The 15,890-nt window shown below is 43.2% G+C and overlaps 1 protein-coding gene across 10 annotated transcripts in view; it reads left to right on the top strand.

Moving 5' to 3' along the window:
• Positions 1 to 15,890, top strand: part of LOC144120462 (citron Rho-interacting kinase-like) — a 140,301-nt gene that overhangs the window by 100,080 nt on the left and 24,331 nt on the right. For 5 of the 10 annotated variants that reach the window (XM_077652881.1, XM_077652876.1, XM_077652878.1 and 2 more), the window contains 4 exons: positions 168 to 390; positions 8,876 to 9,181; positions 11,456 to 11,494; positions 15,070 to 15,160. In XM_077652881.1, coding sequence (XP_077509007.1) covers positions 168 to 390; positions 8,876 to 9,181; positions 11,456 to 11,494; positions 15,070 to 15,160 — 659 coding nt within the window. The remainder of the gene's footprint in view (positions 1 to 167; positions 391 to 8,875; positions 9,182 to 11,455; positions 11,495 to 15,069; positions 15,161 to 15,890) is intronic. The other 5 variants (XM_077652883.1, XM_077652880.1, XM_077652882.1 and 2 more) reach the window with 2 other exon arrangements.

The following is a 15,890-nucleotide window of genomic DNA, read 5'->3' as shown; positions in this document are numbered from 1 at the left end:
GCCCTACATTTAGCAAAGTGGGTGCCTATCACTTCTCAGCATATACCTGAGAGGTCACGCTCGTAGTGTTTAGCTGCAGTGTTTTGTTGTTTCATATGTTGTGGTCAGCCAAAGTAAAATAATTGGAGGGGATTTTGATTGCCCTCTCGGTGTTTCTCTCATTGCAGAATGTGGGGCAGTATGCCATCCCAAGTGCTCCACATCCATACCAAGCACATGTGGAGTCCCTGCTGGGTACGTTCGTGAGTTCTCGGACTCCGTGGCCACCGAGCGCTCCTCAGCGTCTGCACCGTCACGACCAACATCGGGCCAGCACGTCAAGTTTGCCCCCGACGTGTGCGAGGTGACCTTTGACAGCTCGCTGCCTCGTGGCTGGGTCAAGGTGCTCAGGTGACGACCCTTCTAGAAATCACGGCTCCTCTTCAGCAGCACGACCTTCATCTGCCATCATCACCTGCTTTGCTATGGGGCCCCTCCATCTGTTCATTGCTATGCATGCTGCTTGGAATTGGGGCTTGCTTATAAGCTTGGTGTTGGTGCTCACAGGCTCACTCTCAGACTCTCCACGTGTAACCAAGCATGCTACATTTTGATTCACAGTTGCACTTCTTGCATCTTCAGTTTGCACTTTCTTTTGCACTTGTCTTTCCCATCTGGCACTGGCATATTATCTTTGCTTTGTGGGCATCCAGCCTGTTTGCACTACAAACCTTGGGAACTAGTGAACATGGCAATTATCGTCTTTTGCAAAAGTTAGCAGTCTACCGCGCCTGTCGGAAGAACAGTACGGTAGACTATAAACTTCTGTAGCTGGGCCGCTTATAAGAGGGTAAGGCAAACAGCAGTCTTGGTCTTTGAAGCAGCCAAACGCTGGATGAAGGATAGAAGATTAGGCAAGAATGAGTGCTATGTACTTTCCGCACTCATTCTTTTTGCTCTTTGTTTTATTATTTGTGGAACATTCATTAAACTGCCTAATTTAGGACTTCGGACCTCTGCACCAAGAGTGTAGTGCAGGCAACTCCATTGCTAGCTGAAGCTGTGTTTCTATTAATTTAATTTTTCAACACAGCTTTCATTCTTGCTTAATTGACTTGATTGCAGTTTTGCCAGAATGTGTCACTACTGAAAATAAATGTATTGTCTCAGGTTTCCTGTCACTGAATGTTGCAAGCTTGTGCTTGGCTTTAAATGCTTGCATTTTTGTGCTGTAACTGCTGCCTTCTTCGAGATGGGCTGGAAGCTACTTCGTGTATTATGTTTTACATCAGCGAATGTTTCAGCATGATGTTGTGAGCACCTGTCATCAACTCTTGGCATGTCGCTTGGAGATAACTGCACATATGTCTAGACATATTATGCAAATACTAGTTTGGTGTTGTTTTGTTGCAACCTACCTTGGTGTCCTTTTATTTAAGGTTTCCAATAGTTTAAGCACGTTTATGTGTTGTGTTGGGTTGCAGTTTTGTGTAGTATTTGTGTATGCATATTGATGCATTTATTGGTGCACAATTTGAAGCACTCGTGCACTCTGGTGTTGTGGAAGTGCGATTTGATTTAGTTAAGTAGTATCCTGTGCAGCAATTAATGTATTTACTAGTGTAATGATCCCACTTTCTTTTTTTCCAGAAAAGTTGATGTTAACTAGGGGGAAGGTTCATTCCTCAGGAAAAAAAGGTTTTAGCAGATTTATTGCGAGAATAAAAATTTCACATCATACATCTGCTTGCCTGCCCACTTGTTTTTAATTCTTCCGTCCATCTTCAGCAAAAGCATGCGGCCAGCTGCGTTCGTGTCGCTGGTATTCAGCATCGGTCACTTCGAAACATGTTTGCTGTATGATGGCGCAATCTGACAATTTTGTGATAATTGATGGTGCGGGCCATCACGGCGTGTTAAAGTGAACACGCTGAACACTGGCCATGTTTTTAATGCGAGGTTGAAAAAAAGACTCATGGGGGTCAGGCATTTTTGCTCCTGATCTGGAGGTCGCCAGTTTGCTTGGGTGTCTGATGGCCCTGCTTCGTCCATAGCAGTTCAATGCGCAGGATGTTTTATAGCGTTCTGGTATAAGCTGCTGCGCTCCCCCCGAATGCTCAAGCACTCACCGACTTTCTAAGCATACGCTGGCGCAGCCATGCAATGCACTGAGCAAGCCACTCACACTGGCGCGCCTGTCAAGAGCACACAGCACCTTGACGTTCTGCCAAGTTCGCTGAGCGCACCACCCTTGCAGGAGCTCTCATCAAAAGATAAACACACCGTGATGTTATCAGCACTTAGCCTCCTGGTGAGCTGCCAACGTCTTCTCTGCGGATGACTCAAAGCTAGGGAACATGCTAAGAGCTCACACTTAAAAAAAAAAAAGAGTAAATTCTCAGTTGCAAAAGTGGGACGTGGGTTCATTACATGAGTAAATACAGTAAATGCTTTTGTGGAACACTAGCTGAGAATGAATTTATTAGGGTGCAAGCACACAACTTTTTGTGCACCCTGTGTGGCTGGACTTTGCTTTGTTTTAAAATAGCATCGAATGCATTTATCTAGTATTTGAGCTACTATTTCATGTTTGTTTTTTAGACACATTCTGGATTGTTGTTTTTCAGCAAAGGGATGAAGCTAAATGAATGTTATCTTAGTTTGGTGTGGGCTGTCCTGCACAAAAAAATAAATCTGTCAAGGAGAAAATTTTGTTAAACAGGAAACATATTGTACATGTAGAATACACATTCAAATTGAGTGCCCACTTACCTATGGTGTTTTGTGAGCGTATGTATGCAGTCATGTTCAGAAAATACCAAAACACTGATTTTGCGTTGCTTTTGGAGTTTGGTAAAAGAGACTGGTTAGTGCTTGAATTTCACACAGCGAAAATTTTACAGCCGTGTAGATTGTGATGTTTGGCTGTGGTTTTGCCATCCTTGTCGAAAACAAATTTTTTTTTATGCCGCCATCTGGAACAGTTGCAAGTGGCAGCTCAGAAATTGTTGAAAAAAGCTGCTGTGCACGCAGAAGTGGTACCCTCTGTTGCTAGGACGGCAAAACAGCTACTCTGAAGACCTCCATTACTCCTTTGTTGTCTTTATGACAGATGGTGTTAGTTCTTTTTGCTTAGTAGAATTCTGTCTTGATTTGGCATTTTTTAGATGAAAGCATGTTTCATTTTGTTGTAGACGTGGAAGGCAAGTATGCCACAGATGTGTGAAATTCGAATGCAAGCCACTTAATGATATATTCTCAAAATTAGACTGAAAATAGTAGAGCACTGAGTTGCATTATGTTTGCTTTGCAATAGAGTGCTTGCAAGTCCTAGAAGTATGTTTTATCAACCATACCGTTAAAAGGCTGCAAAAGGCAACTCTTGGATGTCAAATATTGGCTTCTGTGTTTGCAACTGTTGCAACTTTTCATCATGCCACATGGAAATCAAAGGAGCACTGTACCATTGTAATCTTGTTTTTGCTGAGCTCATATGCTTAAGCTGTGTGTGCTACTACACTTTAATCGTGGTCAAGTTCAAGATACAGCATTGCTGGCACTAAAGTAAAGGACTTGCACACGATCTGTTTTTTGTTCTTTTATATGATGACTGACTGAGAGTGGCAGGTGAGGCAAATAGGTCTCCCGTTCTCCTGTCTTGTTGAATTGTTTACTAGAAAATGTGAGCAAGAAGATGGAGAGTGCTTCACTTGCTTGTAAATTCCTCCTGCAGTGTAGTGGAAAGAGCATTTTTTCATGATAGTATTAGTACCACATGACTCATCTAAGCGTTGTTTTTCTACCAGAGAAATATGAGAGAAAGATGAAATATTTACTCTTGTCATGCAGCCTCAGTGTGGGCGTCTTGAGCCATTTTATTTTGAGGTGTTATACCAAGATTAAGGATACTGATGGTTTTTCTTGCAGCCTGAATGTGCAAGTCTGAAGGAAGTGTCTGATGGTCACAGTTGCTGAAAGCAACAACCTAAACAATTACAGTATTTTTCCAGTGCAGAGAGAGTTAAGTGTTGGCATGTACATGTTATATAGATACTGATGTGCCAACTATGCTGCAGTAATTATTAGCCAGCTAGAATCAGCCTTTCACAAACAATGTGTTTGCTGGTGTGTTGCATTGTCTACAGCAAGTTCAGCATTTCATGCAAAAGTAATGTGAGCCCTCACATGTCCACCAATTGAATGCTACTACACAAGTATGTTTATGTGACTGCATGTGCACTCATTTGAAAGAAAAGGCTTGTGGGTACTAGTAGTTTACATATTTTATAGTGAAAGTCTTCGTATGTATTTTCGTAAAAATGCAACATGTTACATGCTTTTTTTGTATAACTTAGGAAAATGGTATGGAAAAGGCTGGTGCTAGTACAGAGTGTCGACTAGAAAAATGCCAAAGGGTCATTCCACGCCAAACGTCCCAGGCGTTGTGCTCGACCATCTCCAATTTGATTTAAAAAATTCATGGAAACTTATTGTCATGTGCTTAATGAAAGAATGAAACATTTCTGCCGAAAAAAATTTATTCGTGAGGTGAGGGCAATTTGAATACTTAGAAATGCCGAGAAACCAGGCACTGCTCAATAATTAATAACAAGTTCAAATTTTTAGCATATACTCCAAAATGTTTTTTAATTGACATTTGCACAGATTCTGCCTTCTGATATAATTCGGAAAATGCAGCTTTACATCGCATAAGTATTTTTAAAAAATCGAAAAATTATGAAAATGTACCATTTTTGTTGTTTTTTGTTTTAAATATCAACTTACTCTCGGAAATTAAGAAACAGTCATTTTGTTTCTCTAGATGTCTAGTACCTATAGTAAATGTTATAGGTGATGAAACTGCGTACACAGAATTAAAAAGAAATACTAATGTTGCAAAAAGTGCATTTTGAGCCAAAAACACTCATTAATTTCACCCTGAGGTGGTCCAAGTAAAAATGCAAACAATAGCGGGTTACGTAAAAAGGTTTATTGCCTTTCATTTCTGAATTTTTAATCGAAGTAATTTTGATTTAAAGCGAGAAAATAATTTTTGAAGTTGAGCTTTCAGGCCGCAAGTTGCGTCGTCTCTTAATGCCTCTTCACCGCAGAGCACGATACTGCCGACACTGTAGCCTCTCAAAATCCATAGTTCTTGTCCTTAAGTGAGGTTTGCACTGCAGGCAAGCATGGGAACATTGATTAGGTGCACAAGTATTCGCGGGAAAAGGTTCTCTTAACGTTGCTAGTGCGGCACATGCCCAAGTGAGCTAGTTGTTCGGTGTGGTTCTGTCGCAGTCAGTCATTCTTGTTGGCACCATGACAGACAATCACCAGCATAAGAGCTTGTGAGACGCCGATCTGGAAATGACGAGAATGATTCGGTGTTGAAACAATCCGCTACGCTGTAGCACCACGTGGTACCTGACCTTAGTGGCCGTCAGAGGCTCATGCCCGGTTGTTTCCGATGTGATGTGTTTGTTGTATTTGATTTAATCAGTGCAATTTTGGCATAATACTCCAGCGACAACTGTAGACGAGCCACTATGCTGGCGAAGTACCTTCATGCGAGCGACACACCTATGCGCGAGCGGGCCGCGTTCACCGCCAGAGCGTCTCGCGTTACTCGCTGTAGCGGTGCGCACTTCACACCTTCACGTGCATGTGCTCCGAGGCGCGAGGCGCGCTCTCTCCGAGATCTTTTTCAGATATAAATAAAGCACTTGTGATACGCCTGCCATGCCAGCTGGTCAGCCCTCCTCGTGGTCCATGTGAGACAGCACGTTGAATACCCTTGTTTTTCTTCTCTTGGCCACCCTGCACCAAAGCGGGTCTGTTCGAACTTCGAAAGCGAAAACGATCTTGTTTATTGCATACCATCCGCCGAAAGTTGAGCGATATCTTCTTTAGCTCCAGCCCTAAAAATGCACGACAGCGAACGGCAGCAAACGAAGTTATCTGGCCATAAGTGTCGTGCCATGCCAGTTGCCGTGTTCCTGCGATGAAGAGGCGTTAAAAGAAAACGCAACTTGCGGCGCGAGAGCTCAACTTCAAAAATTCTTTTCTCGCTTTAAACAAAAAGAACTTCAATAAAAATTTCAGAAATTAAAGGTAATAAACCATTCGACGTCACACGCTATTGTTTGCATTTTTGCTTGGACCACCTCAAGGTGAAATTAATGAGTGTTTTTGGCTCAAAACGCACTTTTTGCAAGATTAGTATTTTTTTTACTTCTGTGTACGCAGTATCATCACCTGTAACATTTATTATAGGTACTAGACATCTAGGGGAACAAAATGGCTATTTCTGAATTTCCGAGAGCAAGTTGATATTTAAAACAAAAAAACGACAAAAATGGTACATTTTCATATTTTTTAATATTTTTTTAATACTTATGCGATGTAAAGCTGTGTCCTCCGAATTATATCGGAAGGCAGAATCTGTGCAAGTGTCAAAGAACAAATTTTTGGAGTGTTTTCTAAAAATTTGAACTTGTTAATAATTAGTGAGCAGTGCCTGGTTTCTCGCCACATCTAAGTATTCAAACTGCCCTCACCTCACGAATAAATTTTTGTCGGCAGTAATATTGCAGGCTTTCATTACACACATTACGATAAGTTTCCATGAATTTTTTTGAACAAAGTGCAGATGGTCGAGCGCAACGTCTGGGTCGTTTGGCGTGGAATGACCCCAAATTCAAATGCTACGCGTTGTGCCATCCCTTTTTTTTTTCAGCTAGATGCGTGTCATTCAAGTAGTAGTCTCCTCTAGGTCATGCTGTGAAAAACTAATGGTTTCAAGCGTTTAACGAACCATGGCATCAGTGAAAGAACTGAATTTGCTCCCAGATAAGTTATCTGCCTGCAGCTAAGAGATTCACTGCAGTGGCCATGCTTGCAAATATGCTGACTGCACCCTTTAGTCCAGCATTTTCTGTGTAGCGTGAGCTGCTGTCTGGTAGAGGCAACTTCAAAATTGAACAGAGAGCTTTGCTATGGAGAAGGCAAGTATCCAAAATACAGTACTTCTAAATTACATCAAGTGTGGCTCTGCTTGAAGCAAATAACTTCTGCACTTCGCCACATTCTGCTACTTGTCTGCTAAGGGATGAGGGTGCCATTGGTGCTACTGTGAAAAGGTCTGGGCTGCATATATATGGTGTGAGGAGATTGGATTCTTTGCAGATTCTATGACTCCTTAACTTATGTTTAAATGCATGACATCATATTCATTTAGGTGTTGGCACAAAACAGAGATTTCAAAATTGGGCTTTAGGAGGGGCACCATTGTCAATGCGAATTTCTCGAAGAGCAGTTCATCCACCAAGGGAATGCCAGGAATTTTAAACTTCCTATTTGGCCTGGCTAGTGTTCGGTTGAAAATGATGATCTGGGTAGAAATATGTATAGCTGTATAGCTTTCCTCTGCAGCCGTATGGCTGCGCTCGGGTGGATGTCTGAGTAATTACTCCCTTATTACAAATCTACTTCACCTTTGGGGATTCCCCTAAACATTTGACCAATGCTGTTCCCACTTCGAGTTATTGACTAATTCGCTTTCGCCCTAATATAAGCTTGCCTTCCTGGTTCAGTTGGTAGAGCGACTGCTCTGGTGAAGTGGTGGTCCCGGGAGATCCCCGGAGCAGGGCGAATTTTTCTTTAAATATGAAGTTTCTGAGAAAGCTGTATAGCTTTCCTTTGTAGCCGTATGGCTGCGCTCGGGTGGATGTCAGTGAGTAAGTACTCCCGTATTACAAATCTTCTCCACCTTGGGGGATTCCCCTAAATATTTGGCCAAACATAAAATGGCAATATTGCTGCAGCATCCCTGATATCTAGTTTGTCTCGCCTTTATTCATGGTGCATGCTTTGGTTTCAATTGTAAGTCGACGACCCCTCCACCCCACTTCGGATTTTCAAATTAAAAAGATAGATCGACTTGCAATCATTCAAGTACGGTACTCAGTGTCCAAGCCAAATACAGGATTCACACTTCCCAGCATTCTTGTAATGGATGAATGATCACGGCAGCTGTTTTTCCTCTGAGTGACTGCATGAAACTTGAATGTACAAAAGACAACAGCCTAATATAAGTGTGGTGCACTTTACACAAATAGAAGTCAAATGTAAAGGCAGAAGATGAATGCATGATGCAAGAACATCATAAATGTACACACAAAGGAAGCACCCAGCATAATGGTGCAAAGGATAGGATGTCTCGAGCAGCCCAATAAAAGATTGGAGGGGACACTTGAGCTCCACCTCAAGGGCATGATGCAATATAGCATAATGGGTTAGTTCCCACATGTGCAGAAGGTCATTCTCTACTTCACATTCATAGATCCCTGGAAGTCCTCCTCATACCCCTCCTGGTGCAGCGGTTAAGCGGTGCACCACTGCCCTGCATGCGATGGCAGGTGCTCTCAGCTGTGGGCCTTGAGCGGCCCATATTGCTCTTCCCGAGCGACCAATCATTAGTTTAACTGCCACCTTCCATGGTGGGCAGGTTGTGATGACGCCACAAGGTCACGTAACCTAGGTGGCCCACCTGCCTCCTAGGTTGCTCACTGGAGACCGCCTGCTAGAGCCATGACCATGATTTTTTGCTCAATGCCGACACCGGATTTTCTGGTGAACGAGGCCTTTAACGCTGTCGCATTAAAACTAGCTAGAAAGAGTGAAAGGTTAGGAAGATGAACTCCATGAACAGCAGCCTGAGTGAGGCATGTCAGGTACTGGTGAACTATATTGCAAAGCTGTGAAAACACCTAGATTGTGCAGGCAAAGAAATGCTTCGCCCTTGAGAATTCCTTGATAGAATGCGTTCCTCATCTGTCTTCCTGTGTCAATGCAGCTTGCAAGCATCTACCTCTGATGTGCTTCGACTTGAATGCAGGTCCAGCAGTGGCAAGCAGAGCTGGAACAAGTGCTTCCTGGTTGTTTGCCGGGGCACACTCTACATCTTGGACCATGCGTTGGAGCCCATCGGACCAGTGGGCGACAGTGCGTGCCAAGGAGAGGAAGCTTACGCAGAGCAGCTGCAGTCTGCATGCCACGACCAGATAAGCCTGTCACCATTGGATGGCGAGGTGCTGGTGAGCGGTGCAGTGTCTGCCACTGAGTTGCTGGGCACGGCCAAGTCGGACCTGCCCTACACCTTCAAAGTGGAGCACAAGCCCCGCACCACCTGCTGGCCGCCCAAGTGAGTGTGACTACCTTATGGGCATTCAAACGGCTGATCACAGTTCTAGTTGCAGCTCATGCGCTGCAACCAGCCCGCATTCGAGTCTGCGTGGCCGCTGCTTTAGCAGGACACTGAGGACAAACCGAAATTGGCCCATTCTAACAAGAAACAGGCTTTGCATGATAGAAAATGTCAAAAATTGAGATACAGGTATCTTCATTGTTGGCTGTATTTGCAAGCAAACTGCGATGTGTCAAAACAGTTTCTTGTGAACAGATTCGTGAGCCTAGGCTGCACCCCCATACACTTTTAAGGGGGCACGCAGCTTTTATCAAAAATTATTGTCCTGATATATTTACAGGAAAACTTTTTTTAGCACATTAGAAACTAATTTGTCTACTCTGACAAAGTTTTCCTGTTGTATCTCCAGAAAATTGTTTTCTAATAAATGTATTTTTCTCTGCATTTTGTGAAAAGACTGCAGAGTTAAGAAAATGTGGCAGGAAACTGGTTCAACATCCATTGCATTCCTACTAGTAGCATGCTACTGGTCAAGACATTCTTCGAATGTTCTTTTTTCTTTTTGCGAAGCACAAATTTTGGTTTTGAATTCTTGCGATACAGTGTCCATTGACACATCCAGAGTGAGAAGAAAATTTAACAAAAAATTTAAAATTCTCAAATTTTAAAACAAGGAATATTTTGACCTGCACTGTTCTCCTAGGAGTGCAAGCAGACAAATACAGTCGATGACCCCGGAAGCCTGATTTTTCGGACATTCTTGATTATTCGCACCTTTTCGCGGCACCGCGACGTGGCCCATAGAGCCAATATAGCAATTGGCGCGTGCCAACCAGGACTGTACAAAGAAATCCCTCTCTTTCCTTTCCACTAATATTAGGAGCGTGCTACCCAAACGCGACATCCTTGGTAACCTTATCGATTCTTCAGATTGTAATGTCATCGCGTTAACCGAGACATGGCTGAATTCATCTATAGATAATTCAGAGATTTTTCCTTCCCGCCCAGACTTCCAAGTTTTTCGTGCCGACCGCAGCAACAGACGCGGCGGTGGTGCTCTCATCGCTACTCAACCTGATTTGAATTGCCACAGAGTATCCATTCATACTTCTTTAGAAATCATGTTCGTATGCTGTCGAACTGCACACCCCCATATCATCCTAGGCGCATGCTATCGCCCGCCTGATTCCGACAGCTCATTCGTGCCCCAGTTCCATGACGCACTTAACTCTTTAAGATCTCTGTATCCACATGCCCCTATTGTTATGTTCGGTGACTTTAACTTTCCTGATATTACTTGGTCTGACCTTGCCCTCTCCCTCTCGAAAAATAATACTGAAAGCAATTCTGTTAACACATGCCTAACATTTTCACTATCCCAGATGGTTGAATCAGCAACTAGGCATACCCATCATTCAGCTAACATCCTGGATCTTGTGCTTACAACCCACCCCGATAGAATTCCTTCGCTGTCATACCTAGATGAAATTAGCGATCATAAAGTAATCCATGGCACATTCTTAACCAGACTGAACCGCGCAGCCAAAAGCAACAAAAAAACTGACTTTGTATGAAAAGGGTAATTATCGAGATTTCAACGAAGAACTTACCAGGTTTTGGGAATTCCTATCTGTTGATTTCTGGACGCGATCTGTCAAGCAAAACTGGTTAATGTTCAAGTCTAAAATGCAGGAACTAATCATTACCTATATTCCAACCATAAGCATTAGCGAGCGTAGTTCCTCCCGTTGGTTTAATCCTGCACTCAAGCGTCTTAAAAACAAGAAGAATCGCCAATTCCGTACAGCCAAATTTACCGAGAGTCCAGAGGCGTGGCAGAAATACCCCACCACGTCCAAATTATATAATTCGGAAATTACTAAACCTAAACGTTCCTTTTATGAAACCACCCTGCCTAACTTACTTCGAACTAACCCAAAACAATTTTGGAAAGCAATTAATCCCAAAGATAAAGACAAATCAGTTTCATTAATGGATCAAGCAGGACAGCCTGTCCCCAGTGACGAGGTAGCAGAAATACTCAATCTAACCTTTTCTTCTATTTTTACAAGAGAACCAGATGATAACCTCCCGTATGTTTCTTCGTATAACCATCCCATCATGCCAGATATCATATTTTCACCCCAAGGAATCTTCAAACTAATCGAAACTTTAAAATTGACTTCATTAGCTGGTGTCGACGGCATCAATGCCAAAGTCCTCAAAAGCACCAAGGAAATCACCAGTGTTATTTTGTCCCACATTTTTCAGCAGTCACTGTCATCCAGCATCGTCCCTCATGATTGGAAGGTGAGTAAGATTGTTCCAGTTCCAAAGCCAGGTTCTACTAACTACCGGCCCATATCTCTAACCAGCATCTGTTCCAAAATTATGGAGCACGTTATTTACTCGCAAATCACAAATTTCCTTACATCTTTTAAGTTCTTTCACCCTAACCAGCACGGATTTCAAAAAGGACTTTCATGTGACTCTCAACTTGCCTTATTCCTTCACGACATAAGTACTAATGTAGACCTTAACATACCTGTTGACGCTCTCTTCATCGACTTCGAGAAGGCTTTCGACAAAGTCTCTCACAAACGCCTACTACTAAAGCTTTCACAACTAAATCTTGACCCGCTCGTCTTCAACTGGATACAGGCTTTCCTCACTAATCGTCAGCAGTTTGTTGAAGCCAACAACAAATCTTCTTCACTCTGACATACTCTCTGGTGTGCCGCAAGGTACAGTTCTTCGCCCTCTCCTTTTCTTAATTTACATCAATGACTTGCCTAATAATATCTCGTCAAACATCCGCTTATTCGCCGACGATTGTGTTATTTACCGTTCTATTAATAGTGCAGCAGATAATGATGTTCTTCAGGGTGATCTATTAAGGCTGGAGGAGTGGTGTCGTAGATGGCTGATGGTCTTAAACACTAACAAAACTGCGCTTGTTTCCTTTCACAGACGACAAAATTACCCTACCCCAAATTATCTTCTGAACGGTTCTAGTGTTTTACCCCGCAACTGCATTAAGTATCTTGGTGTTGACATCTCAGGTACCCTTAACTGGTCTACCCATATAACGCGGATAATTAACAATGTTAACAAAACTCTCGGCTACCTACATCGTAATTTACGTCTAGCTTCACCAGCAGTTAAATTGCTAGCTTATAAAACATTAATTCGGCCAAAGTTAGAATACGCAACAGCCATCTGGGACCCCGCTCAACTTAACCTAACCCACTGTGTTGAACTTGCGCAAAATCGCGCCATTAGATTCATCTACTCAAACTACTTATACTCCACCAGTGTTACCTCCCTGAAAAATAATGCATGGCTACCTAACCTCAAGCAACGACGTATTGTTGCAAGGCTATGCTTGTATCACAAAATATATCATAACTTTACTCACAACTGTCCTATCCAACCTGCTCATCGTTCTTCAGCCCGCACAAGCCGCCACAAGGCCGTTTACCCACTTCCTGCTCGCACCGTGACCCATCTTCATTCCTTCTTCATCCAAACAGCGCGTGACTGGAACAGTCTTCCCACCAGTACCATCCTTCTTACAAACCTCGGACCATTTCAAGAAAGCCATCGAAACTATGTTCTATTAACACCAGGTTGTTAGCCCACCCCTCATGTAAAGCCCTCAAGGGCCCTTGAGGTATCTATAATAAAAAATAAATAAAAAATATATAAGAGCGCCTGAAATTTCGGACGCACCGCAACTGGTCGCTTGATTTTTCGGACCTCATTTGCACTCGCTGCCAGTACCCAAGCCGCCATATAATGCGTACAGTGGGACCTCATTAATTCAAACTGCAGGAGAGATCGAAAATTTGATCAGATAAAACGAAATTCAAACTTAAAAGGTAGGTGCCTCTTGTGATACTGAAATTCTGTGCGAGTCGGCACATTGCGCCCACGTGTTTTCAAATTCGTACAGTTCTTGAACGTCTTCCGCCACACGAACTTGAAAAGCAGTCAGAGTTCGCGGAACTCATCTATGCCAAGTCTGTTGTTTCGAATACGGAAAAAGGTAGCAGCGAAGCTCGTAGGAGGCATACAGCTTCACAGAGACGGCGAGCGCGGGAGGAAATGGTGGTGCATTTTAAAGCGAGGTCAGTGTACCCGCGGCAAAACGCACCAGAAATCCGACTTTTCTATAGTAAAACAGTAAAGAACTGGCGTTTCGATGACAGGCAAGATGCCCCTCGTTATACGCAAGCCACCGCAGAGTGCATATCGCTGAATACGATGCCGACGTTGGCTCTAGTCGCTAGGCCTAATGACGAAGGCCAGCGCCGACGAAGCGCTGGCTTCAGCCATTTCTCGGTTCTTATTGTTTCGCCATCTTCGCGTTCTCATTCGTACTGTGGGCGCAATGCAGTTCCCGCAGCGGCATGTTCGCTTTCCCGTTTAGACTTTGTCCCAACCCATGCATTTATCGGCGACATGCTGAGGGCAGCACAGCCAGGCCGAACTCTTGAAAGTGGTCGCCGCCTGTCGTCTGTGCACGTGTCGCGTGGCGAAATTTAGTAATTAGGAGCTTAAGAATGTGTGCAATACAACTGACCTCTTTCTCTAGCACAATTGTGATTTTTTTCGGGGAAATTTTATTTTCCGGACTGCCTGTTTTTTCGGTCGTTTTTGCGGTCCCTAGAGGGTCCGAAAAATCGGTCGGCGACTGTATCAAAATAGATATTGAAGAAATGTGATCCACAAAGTGAATATCTAGGCAGGAAACTGTAACGGAGAATAACGTCTATTGTTTGAGTATTTCCCCGCAATGCAGAGCTGCTGCAGTTCAGGAAACAGTTTTTTTTTAGAGTACTTCGCAGTTGATTTTAACAGTGAAACTTCGGGACAGCTTAAAAAATTGGGTATACAAGTTGATAAAACAATTTTTGAAAAAAATTTATTTTTTTGTCCATTTTTGGGGATATCAGAGCTATGGCCCCCCTTATATGGTAATCATGGAGTTCTCTTTTGACATTGGAGTGCTATTTTGATCTACATGTCATGAGTTTGAATTTAGTTGCGAAATAAAAATATTTGGATCCAATTTTCTCAGCACTAAATGCGTATTTTGATTTTAAAACAGCATTGGCATAGCCAGAGGGAGCCTCAGAATTTACTTTTACCAAGAACAAAGCTTGGGTACAACTGCTGTCAGCAGCCCTTTGATTTGCTGGCTGTGAATGTGGCCCTCTGGCCATAACGATTTCCTTGAGTAGAACTGTGCACTTGAGAACTGCCCTTTAGAACTTGCCATTGCTACTCACCCAGGATCACTTGCATGTACTTCCCACCCGTCTGCTCATCAGGTACAATGTGCCAAGAGACTCAGGAACCAATCAGTGAGTGTTCCGCATCTTGAAGTGACTTTGCCAGTGACATCCCAGCAAGTCGAATGCTCCCACTTGTAAACCTTCTGGCCACTTTCATAGAGCACCATGCATGCCCTCTGCGACTTGTCTAGTATTGGAATGTGAACGTCCGACATCTGGTGCATGAGTTTTTCCTCGAGCGTTGGGGAGTATGAATTGAGGCTGAGGGTGAAAAGGTCCATTTTCTCCATGGAGGATGAAAGGTCTAGGAGCCACAGACGTTAGTTCTTGAATTTTATTTTTCCCCAAGAATGACAGAATGGGTGCTTGTATCCCTTTTTTTTTTTCATTTTTCGCTTGTTAAGGGCAAGTTGGTGCTAAAGTGTACCGTCAGGATCACCTGAAAGCTGGGGTTTGCAGCTGGGTTCTCTAACAGTGTGGAAAGAAGGGCATCCATGGCTGCCACACCAGCAAATTATACCTGTGAGCTGTCAGTCTCGGTGATCTTAGCAACAATTCCCATCTTTCTCTTATGCTTCCATGCAGGTGCCTCTACATTATGGTGCCATCATTTGCTGAAAAGCAGATGTGGGTGTCTGTCCTTGAAACTTGCGCTGGGCACAACATTGACCCATCTGTAAGTATTTAGTGGTGAACCATTTATTTGAGGTGTCTGGGACAGGAATGGGTGGATCGTGGAATTTGAAAATGCTGTCAACTATAAAGGAATCAAAATTGAAAGAAACTGGAAGGTTGTTCATATGGTGCACAGTTTGGACTAAGGGGAGCCTTTTAATAGACTTCAAGTTGACAGGACTGAAGGGTCTGTTTGGATCATCAGAGGGCAGAATTAAGCAAATTCGAATTAATGAGAGCTCAGTGTACATAAAATATAAATCCTGCCCTCCGATGTGTATTGAAAAGAATTGGAGCAAATAGGAAACCTAGGTTAGCATGAAAGGCAGGCAGTAAGAAAACACAAAAAAAGACGCTTATTGTTGCTTTTTAATTTGCACAGAGAAACTAATTTTGAATACTTCTAAGTGTGACAAAAAAGTAAATAAAAATAGTTATAGTTAGGAAAGGCAACATACCATTTCTGAAAATCGAACAGTCTCATAATGCTCTTTCAAATGAGGCAAGGTAGTGGTATCCCCCTCTCCTGTTGTCATGGGTGTTCTCAAATTTAGGAAATTGTTTTTTTGAGCTGCACTGCCTTTTGGCTTGCGCAAAATGATTATGAACTGAATAATTTACCCCGAGCTGCCGCGGTGGCTGAGTGGTTATGGTGCTCGGCTGCTGGCCCGAAAGACACGGGTTTGATCCCGGCCGCATCAAACCCGGCCGCGGCGGTAAAATTTCGATGG

The sequence above is a fragment of the Amblyomma americanum genome, chromosome 2 (assembly GCF_052857255.1).
Source record: "Amblyomma americanum isolate KBUSLIRL-KWMA chromosome 2, ASM5285725v1, whole genome shotgun sequence".
NCBI classification, from domain to species: domain Eukaryota; kingdom Metazoa; phylum Arthropoda; class Arachnida; order Ixodida; family Ixodidae; genus Amblyomma; species Amblyomma americanum.
The sequence above is the reverse complement of the archived record's forward strand: the minus strand, read 5'-3'. Positions and strand labels throughout refer to the sequence as shown.